This window comes from Varanus komodoensis, unplaced genomic scaffold (assembly GCF_004798865.1).
Source record: "Varanus komodoensis strain SLA01 unplaced genomic scaffold, ASM479886v1 scaffold19, whole genome shotgun sequence".
Classification (NCBI taxonomy): domain Eukaryota; kingdom Metazoa; phylum Chordata; class Lepidosauria; order Squamata; family Varanidae; genus Varanus; species Varanus komodoensis.
The window spans coordinates 22,029,848-22,041,954 of NW_025335550.1; the positions used below are offsets into that span (position 1 = coordinate 22,029,848).

General features: G+C 44.6%; 1 protein-coding gene across 1 annotated transcript in view; it reads right to left on the bottom strand.

Moving 5' to 3' along the window:
* Window positions 1-11,871, bottom strand: part of LOC123022422 (SUN domain-containing protein 3-like) — a 21,121-nt gene extending 9,250 nt beyond the window's left edge. Inside the window, exons 1-6 of the mRNA XM_044428124.1 lie at window positions 11,756-11,871; window positions 10,168-10,253; window positions 9,576-9,689; window positions 5,573-5,657; window positions 3,553-3,623; window positions 998-1,053 (exon numbers count right to left, since the gene is read on the bottom strand). Coding sequence (XP_044284059.1) covers window positions 998-1,053; window positions 3,553-3,623; window positions 5,573-5,657; window positions 9,576-9,689; window positions 10,168-10,253; window positions 11,756-11,871 — 528 coding nt within the window. The remainder of the gene's footprint in view (window positions 1-997; window positions 1,054-3,552; window positions 3,624-5,572; window positions 5,658-9,575; window positions 9,690-10,167; window positions 10,254-11,755) is intronic.
* Window positions 11,872-12,107: the final 236 nt, after the last annotated feature.

A 12,107-nucleotide genomic window follows, 5' to 3' on the forward strand; every position in this document is an offset into this window, starting at 1 on the left:
TCGACAGGGTGATGTCTCTGCTTTTTAGTATGCTGTCTAGATTTGCCATAGCTTTCCTCCCAAGGAGAAAGTGTCTTTGAATTTCTTGGCTGCAGTCCCCATCTGCAGTGATCTTGGAGCCCAGGAAAATAAAATCTGTCACTACCTCCATTTCTTCCCCATCTATTTGCCAGGAAGTGAGAGGACCAGATGCCATGATCTTAGTTTTCTTAATGTTGAGTTTCAAGCCAACGTTTGCGCTCTCCTCCTCCACCCGCATCAAGAGGCTCTTTAGTTCCTCTTCACCTTCTGCCACTAGAGTGGTATCATCTGCTGTTGTTGATATTTCTCCCGGCAATCTTAATTCCAACTTGTGATTCATCTAGCCCCGCCTTTCTCGTGATGTGCTCTGCGTATAAGTTCAATAGGCAGGGCAACAGTATACAGCCTTGCCAAAACCCTTTCTCAATTTTGAACCAATCAGTGGTTCCGTGTCCAGTTCTCACTGTTGCTTCTTGACCCGCATATAGGTTTCTCAAGATACAAATAAGATGATCTGGTACTCCCATTTCTTTAAGCTTTAAGCATCTCTTTATGCTCAGTGATACTGTGGCCTAGATGCTAGAATGTTTATTAAGTGGCAAAATTCTACATTTAAGTCATGTCTATAGTGTGAACGAGCTACTTTAGGCAGCGTACTCATGTACCTCTTTTCCCTTTGCCACTGATGCTAAATACACTAGGAAACAGTATTCATAAACACATAATAAGGAAATTGTCATCTCTGCCTTGGTTTGGCTGTTTTGAAGATGGACAAAATGATCTGTCCTTGAAGGGTGCTTTTTAGCATTCCTGGGCTAAATTTCAGGGGTGAGATCTCTTTTTAACTACTTAGACAAGATGTAACACACAACCCATGAAGCAGTGTGTTCCTATCTTGGCCCAGAAGGACCTCTGCAATGGCTACTTCTCAGTTTGACTGATTTCAGTTTACTTTTCAGTCTAGAAAAGTGCTCACCTTGGAGGACAGGCCATCTGACAATTTCATGTATTGACACAAACAATAAATGGCACCTGTGAGAAACAAGCAAATAACTCTTACTAATAATCAGTCACTCTAATCTCAGTAATACCAAAAGCATTTATCAAAGAACAGGAATTCTGGAATATCCATTGATATGTGCCTACATCTAATTAAACCTGAAGTACTTCCTCTAAAATGTTGCAAACCTCAATTGCTTTAATGTGTTGCTAAAAGGTTACAGAAAGTTCAGAACTCTATTTAAATATCAGATATAAGTTAAATTCAGTACAGTCCTTTCATTCACTTTGTGAAGACAGGAAATTCAAAGCAATATTTAGTATAGCCTTCAGATTTCACACATACCAGCATGAGTGCTAACACAATAGCCTAGATCTGGAACTATATAGAAGACTGCCTTAAATTCATCCTCTAAGCTCTGTTCTCCAATTTAGTTCTCCATGGAACAGGAAGTTCAATTCTTTTCCTCAGGCCCAATTTGCTGAAGAGTAATTGCTTTAGATGTATAGCTCTTCCTAGCCACAGGGGTTCAGGCAGAGCACCATCTTCCACTTCCATGCACTTCTCTTGCTGACAAAATCCCATTTCAGTTATACAACATCCAAGCACTCCACCTGTTCTCCCTCACCTGAGTTCCTCTCCTCTAGCAATACAGACACGATCCCCAGTCCTTAGGGGGTCTACTGTGCAGCAGAGGAGTCAGATGTGGATAAGAAGCAGGCCACTTTCCCAGGGGTAGGACAGCCAAGACCTTATTCAAGGCCCTCTTGGTCAGAGGACTCAGCCGTGGCTCAAGGGATGTCCCCAGCAGAATCTTCTTTTCTCTGGTCTCACAGAAGCCTCAGGCTATGAAATCAGAGGAGAGCCCTTTAACAGGCCAGCCAGTTCCTCCAGGAGTCCAGCTGACCATGCTGCAGGTCTTGTCAGCCTTCTGCACCTACAGGTCTCTGCTGGAACAATATACTCTACTGTTGCGGGAAGAGACAGTTCCGGTCTGCAAAACCTGCTTGGAGCTATCCAAGGTCCTATTTTCTTTGGTCCTTGTTCTGACAGCCACAGAATGCTTCTCCTGTGAGGCTCAAGGGACTACAGTACATGACAAATATCACCAGTCCCATCAAACTAAACAAAATCACCACTCTTCTGCTCTTTCAGTACGCCATTCATTAAAACAAAGCCTCCATCCCTTTCCAAGTTCCACCTTACCTTGACACTCCCCACACTCCTCTGTAACATTTACTTGCAAGCTCTTCAAAATACAAATCCCAGCTCCTAACACACTTCTGTTCTTAGCCTTTTCCTGCTCACTCCACCCCTAGTTAACTAGGGTCACTAGCTACATATTCAGACGCACAGCTTGTTGTTTTCACCAGCCGAAGGGTTGTAACACAGTCAAAATACCAATTTCCATCATACTATTGTGGCAGCCATTCTCCCACTGCCTTTCCATACTTCTTCAGAAGCATGCCAGACTCCAACGCAATATCCATGCAGGGCTGGGAAGGCCGAACCAGGCATTATCTGTGTGATCCTTTCTTGTCCCAGAGCTCTTAAAAGAGCAGCAGTTGTGCCCAGGTCAAGACTTAGAAACCCTGTCAAACAGCTTCTCTTTCTTATCGGGCTGTTAAGAGCCAGCTTAGCAGTCTCTTTAAAAAAATCCATGTACATTGGAGAGAGAGGTTTTGTCCTTATATATGGCCAACATCCTGATCCAGTAGGATCTACAGGGAATTTTTTAATTCAGGCCAGCATTCAAAATTATGACTCTCCTCTCACCATTTGCAGCCTGGAGTGCTGGAATCCTGCCTCTTACCACTTCAATCTACCACTGAGATCTGCTGTTATATTGACTGATGACGCTGATAAAATCTAAATCTTTGGATACCAAAGAGTTTACTGAAACCAGAAGGAGAATGGAAGTGGCAGTACATAACAGGCGGTAATACAGACTTTAGTGCAGGTTATCATGTTAGCCACATTCCCTGATGCACCAATTTACAACATTGCTGATTCAAAAGTGGTGACTTTTGAATCAGTAGTGCTATAGTGCATACTATACATTGCATGGTATTTACTATACTTGCGATACATTCCCCACTAGCACAATCCTTCTGTAATGGAGTGAGATGGTAGAAGTTGAGACTCCACCACTTCAAATCACAAGTTGTGGTGGGCAGTTCATTGCGCATTCTGGATCAGTATATGGGCAATTTGTACATCCAGTAGATTAGTACATCAGGGAGACAGCTGCACAGGAGGATCTGTGTTATTTTAGCACTTCCACTCCTACCACTTGTCATTTGAAGGTCTTTTTCAGACCTCTTCTGCTTCTTGTTGATCTGCACTGCAGAGTATCTGCAGTGTAGATGCTTCTGCTCTCTAGGTTGCCAGCAACTTGGGTTCTCTAACATTCAGCTGTACAAAGCAAAGCAAAGCACAGCTTTGAGTTCCGATTATTAGGGGTTCCTCTATCAGAACTATGGCTTTTGAGTCATCTCTGAAACTAAGCCCGGAAAATTGGGAATACTCACCATAGATGACCGGGGCTGTTATTAACAAGAACTTGAAAGACTTGGAACAGTTTGCCATGGTGAGCTGGTTTCTAAAGAAGGAAAGAGGCAGTATTCTCAAAACATCCACACTGTTGGAATTCTTTAAACAGCTAAAGCTCTGGAAGGAATCCTGACAGTAGCTGAGGGCACCTGGTGGCATTGCTGACTCCTCCCCAAAAGGAATGACCACTAACCAGAGTGTGGCGAAACATACAGCATCCCTAGACACTGCAGGAGAGGTTGCTCCTTCATGTTTCTCTCTCCTCTCTTCCCTGTAATGCCTGGTATCAGACAATGCATGATGTGATGTCACCGCTGCGTGTGTTTCCCCATCTCCACTCTTAATTATGTAAGGTGAGGGCAGGGAAATGCAATGATGTCATGCTGTGATGGCACTAGATGTGGCCACAAGGCAGAGGGACACAGAGCCATAGAGCTGAGGCAGTGAGGAAGCTGCCAGAGACAGAGTCTTGACAACCGGTTCATGTAGCTCAGTTATGCCTACACTGACTGGCAGAAGCGCTCAATGGTTTCTGAAAGGGGTCTTTCCCAGATCTACTTGAGGATGTAATGTGTGTCCTGCAACAGCAGGGGGCTGGACTCGATGGCCTTCATGGCCCCTTCCAACTCTACTATTCTATGATTCTATGAGGATGGCTACAGAAGGAATCCAAGTGCTCGACTACAGGAAGCCAAACTCTAGATAGGATATTATTCACAAATCATTCGGGCTCACATGCTTGATTTTAAACAGATCACCCTCATGGGGTGGCATGAGCCAGACTGAGACTCCGGGATGAGTAAAGGAGGGCTTTGATCCTTATCCCGTCCTCACCACTGTATTTCTGATCCATATCTGGGGCCCATCATCTACTAGTCACACCTGGAGGAAAGCTCCCGTTGACATTAGTGGGATTTGTCTTCCTATCACAAAGAACAGACACAGGGGCCGGAGGGAGGAGCCCTATTTGGACTGAGGCCATGGTGAGGCAATGGGTTGGAGCCTGCCTTCCCACACAAACATGCCGTGGTCCATTTACTCTTCCTTGCCAGGTTTTGGTTTTCTTTGTTTTAAATAAAAAGCATGCAAGGTAAAACAGCATGAATATCACCCCATCTAATTTGACGTGGAGCTTCAACCCTTATCTCTGAACATCTAGTTCAGCACCAAAGGCTGGTTCAGGCTAAGGGCTTTTCCTGATGGAAGGCACCGGACACTCCAAATGAGCAGATTGTCTGCAGGAAGTGGAAAGAGGGAAGCGGCAGGGCCATTCTGTGGACTGCTGCACCCGCATCCCCTGGCACAGCAGAACGAGTGGGAAGCTGCAGCATTTCCCCAGCCCCTCTTCTGCCAGGAGGGCTGCCTGCTGCCTTCTCCCCGCCTCCAGTGAGCCTTCTGGAGAGACCCACTTGCTGCCAGAGAGCTGCTGGCAGGGATCTCTTGACAGCAACCTACATCACCAGTGGCCACTATAGCTGCTTTTTCATGCCATCAGTGGCCCTACCTACCCCTTTGGCCAGCCAACTTCTGGGTACTGTAGCCAGGCCAGCTTGCGCGCATGTCACCTGTGTGCCTATTGCACAAGCAGAGGCTGCTGCACACATGATGTGTGGGCTTTGGAGTGTCCTATGGGCTTTGCACCCATGCTCTGCAGTGGTAGCACGGATTGCACATGCACCCATACCACTGCCCACAAGTTGCACATGCTTAGGGAGTGCAAACTTAGCATGGAAATAATCCAGTGCAAAAAAGGGACCTACTAGCAATGGCAAGCATTTGTGAATTGGATCACGGCTTGGCTCACTTCCTAGGCCAGGGCTGAGCAGGGGAAAGAATCCAGAAGTTCTGAGCAGATGTTCTCATCACTAACCGATGCCACCATGTGTTACGTTTTTGCAAAACAGATAGGCTGGAGTGGAGAATACCAGCCCTGGCTTCTCTTGCCAAGTTTGCCCTATTTCTAAAAGAGCCTTGAAAAACTTCATACTCATCCTCTACCTTACACATATACAGGCCTCCAAGACGGATTCTAGGAGGCAGATAACAGGAAGCATCATAAGGCCAGGAATATTGCATATTTTCTCTAAAAAAGAAACAAAGCATAGAGGAGTTACTTTTGATGGATTCTAAAATAATTGGTGATGTGTCTCTTTTGTTATTTGACCTTCAGTGGACTGGGACTCCGTGGGACTCTTTCCCACATTTGAAAGGGCAGTTCTTTGGTTGCATATAGTAAAAGGAAATGCAGGTGGCGCAGAGGTTTAAACCGCTGTGCTGCTGGGCTGGTTGATTGAAAGGTCTCCGGTTCGAATCTGCACAATGGGGTGAGTTCCCGTTGCTCTGTCCCAGCTCCTGCCAACCTTGCAGTTCGAAAGCATGCAAATGCAAGTAGATTAAAAAGGTACCACTTCAGTGGGCAGGTAACAGCGTTCCATGCACTTCAGTGTTTAGTCATGCTGGCCACATGACCATGGAGACTGTCTGCAGACAAATGCCGGCTCCCTCGGCTAGGAAACTGAGATGAGCACTGGGACTCCGTGGGACTCTTTCCCACATTTGAAAGTGCAGTTCTTTGGTTGCATATAGTAGCAATCCTAATTTAAGATCAATTAAACATCAAATTACCATTTGTAGAGTGCTTTCAAGTGTTCCTAGAATGTGACACACATTCTCTCAGGGCTCCTGAAACTCTATGGGATTGTCTGGAGAAGGCTGAGCTAAAGGTTCTTTGGCACAAAGTGACTTAGCAGGAAATGTAAGCACTGGGTAGGAAGGCGTCAGCAATGCGAGAGGTGCTTTTAATTAACCACATTTATTGCATACTGATGGGCCCCTCCATTATGGCAATCTTCTGCTCCCCACTGCCTCAGAAGATGGAGACAGCTCTGAGCCATGGCGTTGGGCATACAACAGCCCACCTGCTGTGTAAGTGGAGGCCAAAGCAGGCATCAGACCAGATGTCAGCGGCAAATTACAGTTCACATCTGCCTTTCTTCCTCTTGCAAGTAACCCAAGACAGCTAAGGTTGCAATGCGAGTCCAGGAACACCATCTTTTATTTACTTACTTATTTCATTTACTTATTTCAGGATTCATTTCACACAAACACCTGTTTTTCATTTAGGCATCAACCTCCTTTTTCTTGGGAGCAGGAATCTGCACCTGCACCAAAGGGCTGTCCATGATGGATGGTGCCCAGGTGTGATTTCCTAGCCCCTCCGCTTGCTCCTTCCTTTGCCCTGCACCCTCCCACAGCACCTCGTCCCCACCCTGGGCGTGCGTGTTGGTGAGTGTAACTTGCCTGTGCGTGCACTTTCTAAATAAACACATTTTGCCGGAAGCAAGGCCTTCTGGAATTCCTTAAATTAGACATGTGGAGCACACGGCTTTTCTATGTCTGCTAACTCCCTGCTTGGTTTCCCAGCAAACATGGCTGCTTGAAAAGACGCCTACTGAGGAGCAGTGAAGTGCACCATGAGCAGATTCCCTTCTCCCTACTTTGTAAAAAGAAAGCCCCAGCGTTCCACCCCCATGCTCCAAAATAGTCTCTCTGCCACGGAGCACTGTAAATAGAGGCTATAAAGCTCAGATTAAAAGCTGGAGTGGATCAGCAGCCCCAGTGAGATAGGGGTCACCCCTCCATCCCCATTTGTAGCCCTTGAATAAGTCTGTTCTACTGCCATATCATGAACAGGCAAAACAAACCCAAGCAAAATATAGAGTTAAGCAGGCAGTTTTAGTTCCGGTACTAACTGTTTTGCATCCTACAAATAAAGAAGCAAAGCCACGGGAAACAATTAAGTGGAGGCTAATGTTGTTTTTAAGAGGCGGAAGGGGCTGTAGGCTGCATAACAGGAAGTGCACGGCAAGCAATCAGAAAAGGGGGATACCCTCAACACAGCACCCACTTTTCCCAGGGGCAGCTCCACTCACCCTGCTTCCATTCCAAATTTTTATGGTCTACATCTTCAAAGAAAATGTGTGGTTGTTCTGCTTTCTCCCTCTTACCAAATTTTCTATCCCAAGCAAAAAGTTGGGAGAATTGCTGGCAGATTACAAAAGGAGGGCTGTTTGGATCACTCATGTAATGTGAATGAATGTGCTATGGAGATTCCTCTGTAAATCCTCATCTGCAAAAGCCTTTACTCTAGAGGAGGCAGAGAAGACCTGATCCAGATCTTAATAGCTCTTTGATTTGAATCAAGGGTCTTGCTCTTACCACAGAATAAACATTATATATTATGGGAGCAGGAGAAGGGAGGGGAATGCTGCTAGCCACAGGTTCAAAATAATGTTTTGGTCCTAAATCAGTTAACAAAAAAAAAATACTAAACCAATGAAACTGATTAAAGTGATATTGTCTAGTATTATATTATATAGCAACAATTATATCAGCCAATAAAGAAGAATGTTTTTCAGTACAAATGCAGCATGATTTGGTACAGAAAGAAAAGCAAGGATGTTTATAAGAAAGGGTCCAGTGGAGGGCAACAAGAATGATCCAGGGTTTAGAAACCCTGCTGCATGAGGAGAGACTGAGGGAACTGGGCATGTTCAGCCTTGAGAAGAGACGACTGAGGGGGGACATGCTATCCCTCTATAAGTGCCTCAAAGGCTGTCACAAAGAAGAAGGTCAAGATCTCTTCTTGCTGATGCCAGAGTGTAGGTCATGGAATAATCAGTTGCAACAACCCAGATTCAGGCTGGACATCAGGAAAAGCTTCCTCACTGTCAGTGCACGCAACAGTGGAACCAGCTGCCTAGGGAAGTTGTGGGCTCCTCCACACTAGAGACATTCAAAAAGAAACTGGACAGCCATCTGAGTGGGATGGTGTAACTTTGTCCTGCAACAGCAGGGGGCTGGACCAGATGGCCTTCATGGCCCCTTCCAGCTCTACTATTCTATGATTCTATTGCCTTGGTTAGTTATTAGTCATAGAATCAGAAGTATTAGAAATGACCTTGGAGGTCATGTAGTCCAACCCTTTTGCTCAATGCATGTACAGCATCCCTGAGAGATGGCCATCCTCCACACTTTGCTTAAATACTTGGAAACAAGAAGTCCAAGATGCCACTCCCATTGCTGAACACCTGTTAGGAAGTTTCTGGCATACAAGGGACTTTCAGACGGGTGGCTGCCAGTGCTATCAATCAAAGGCACTGTGCAGCAATTCCGTCTTTTTATTTATTTACTTATTTATTTAAGGATTTATATCCTGCCTTTTTCCTACAAAGGGCTCAAGGCAGCTTACATCATTCTTCTCCTCCATCTTATCCCCACAACCACAGCCCTGTGAGGTAGGTTGGGCTGAGAGTCTGTGACTGGCCCAAAGTCACCCAGGTGGCTCCATGGCTGAGCGGGGACTCAAACCCAGATCATCTGAGTCCCAGTCCCATACTCTTAATCACTACGCCACACTGGATCTCCTTTCTTGGATTCTTTTCATCCTTTCTTGGATTCTTTGTGGAAAGAAAAAAGATGGAAGGATCAGTGGGAAAATGTGTGTGTTCAAGGGAGGTGAGGTGGGGGTTTACACATGGAATCTGAATTCTCTGGATCCTTGAATATTCCATGAATGATGCAAGGCATTTGCAGGATAACAGCCCATACCGCACTGAGATCTATAGATCGGGGCCCTGCATTGTTCCACCTAACTGAACAGATACCTCTGATGATGACTCTGGGGAGGAGAGGGTGCTTTTCGTTTGTGGCATCCCAACTTTGAAATTCTGCTACACAACCCTGCATGCAACCCTGATTTTTTTTCTCCAGATGGTAAAAATGTACCTGTTTAACCAAGCATTTTAAGTTGATTTTAACACTTTGCTTTGTAGATTTCCCCCTTTTATCTGGTTCTGCTTATTTTAAATGTTGTTTTAATCCATTCTGCTCCCTGCCCTGTAATTTTGCAATGGAGGACAGTAAAGAAATAGTCTGGATAAATGCATATAAACAAAGGAAGTGTTAGAGTGCTTAGGGAAGAAAAGTGCAGGCAACGTACTTAGCAAGCTCTGTTGAGAAGAGGCTGAGGAGTTGGATGCCAAGGTACTGCAGCTGCTCTCCCTGGCAATGACTTCGCGGGTAAACTTCATTTGTCCTGTGTCTGATGAACTTCCTGCCAAAGAAATGTCATCTCATTAGCCGGACATCACCAACACCTAGCATCATCTGTCTGGAGTTTAAGTGTGTCTAGTCTGAAAAATGGACTGACGGCTTCTTCTGCTTCCATCTGTGGCTTGCTCTTTGCTTTCATTGTTGTTACAGCTGGAGATCTGTGGCCAAAGGGCCTCTTGATTAGATCAACTGATGGGTAGGACACACAAGGAGAAAAAAGCACAGGAACGCTGCTCATTTGTATAGTGAGAGATGGCGTTGCATAAGGGCTAAGTGATTCTACATGTCCTAAAGTGAACACAAGCAAACTCTTTCAGTGCAACTGTTCGTGATGAATGAACACAATATCCATGCAATGTCTCCTGGAAATCTTAGAAAAGAGAGTTTAGCCAGGTCAGGTAGGGCATCATATGCTGGATTTCATATCAGGCCTCCACCAACAAGTGCTTGAACAGCTGATGAATGTTTTTTGAGATTACCTCCATGTTCTCGTCCTTCTTCATCTTGGCTAGATGAGGTGGTAGAGTTTCTGGGGCAATTTCCCACAGAATTGCGCAAGTACCAGCTGAAAGAAGGAAAGCCACACATTGCCTTAATGCTCACAGATATTTTTAAGTGGAAGAGCCCTTTCAAGAACACTGGTGGAGCAGAAAATGCTGAAGTGGAAGTGCTCATCCCCATGCTGAGTTCTCAAGAATAATCCAGGGCTTAGGCAGCTGTGCTGATCCATATTAACAAACCAGGAGTTTTCCATCTCCATTAGGAGCATGAATGTTTTTTAAGCTAATGCCTATTCAAGACCAAAATGGGAGAGGTCATCAGGGAATTTGGGTTGAAGTTCACTGATGAACAATCTGGCCACCCTGAAATATACACTCTGTGTGTAAATCTCACACACACACACACACACACACACACACACACACACACGGGGTCTTCAAAAAGTTTCCACACTTTTAAAAACTCTATTTATTAAGAACTTCCAAAACAAATTACATCACTTTTCTACATAGCCACCTTCCTTTGTGATGCATTTTTCCCAGTGTCATACCAACTTTTTAATGCCATCAGCAAAAATATATAAAATATATTTATAAAATATAAAAGTGCAGAAACTTCTCGAGGACCCCTCATGTACACACACACGAGATTGTTTTAACTTGCTTTTCAACTGGTTTCCAGGATGGCTTATAAGCAGGACAAACTTTCTAAAAGACAAGTTACAGATCTGTTAAACAAATGAACAAACAACAGTGGTGGGAAAGGGTGATTTGCCCATGACCTCCAGGGAGCTTCCTGCCTTAGGGTTATATCCAATGTTAGTCCTACTGTGAAAGAAAAAAAAATGTAAAGAAACTCTAGTCCAAGTAAGATAAAGTTACAATCCAAACAGACTTTTATGAATGCTGCAATATTGCAGGGAGAGATCCTAAACCAGCTCATCAGCCTCACACTACTTAAGAGTAGACCCAATGGAATGAGTGGGACTTACACTTGGCAAGGGTTTTACACCTGTTCTCTGTAGTTCAGGTCCAACATTCTATTCATCAGACTTAGTTTTTTTCTTTAGAAACACTGGAAAAGCACTAGGAGAACCTAGTCACCTCTTGAAAATAGGTAAGTTCTAGATACAATCTTAGTGTGAGTTTAGTCATAGGACCATTTCAGAACAGATCCTGCAGGTTCCAAGGACCTTCAGAAGTCAACAAACACAGTTTTCAAAACCACTGATCACACATGGATGGTTGTTTCCTAAAGTGGCAACTCAATATGGTATGTGTGTTACCACATGAACAACTGATAATGGGCAACGTCCTTCCAATTAGACAGGCACTGACATGTACACAACCACACCTCTTCAGAAATTTGAGGCAGCAGAGGATTAGAAAAAATTCCCTCTGCTCTTCACAGAACATTGCAGATAATGCACCATTGCCCCTTTATAAGTGGTCGGCTACATTAACCCACTATTTCAAACAGAAGCATGATCTGTTAGACCTTTTTCCAGACATTTTTGATGCACCCACTTTCCCAGAACACATGCTCAGGGTCTGCCCCTCTCTCTACCTCTTTGCCTGCACTCCACTTGATCCTGCTGACCCACTGGAAATATTGACAAAAGAATTGGAGTTATCTTGAAAGACTTTATCTGGACTTCTTCGCACAGAACGTTTCCCATTCATTATTGAGTAAATGAAGTGGCAAATGGACGTGTTCTGAGATCAATTTGTTGGTTCCTTCTTCCAATTGTATCACAGTCTCCAAAAACCAGACCAAAAAATCCCTGCACGCACATATGCACGCACAGTCCAGCTATCAACAGGCCAACATCAGAGTGGTATCCATTCTGTCTTTTCCAATGACCTTCTGTAGTGTGCGAAGATTAACTTCTGACATCCAGTAAGTGATGTAATAATAG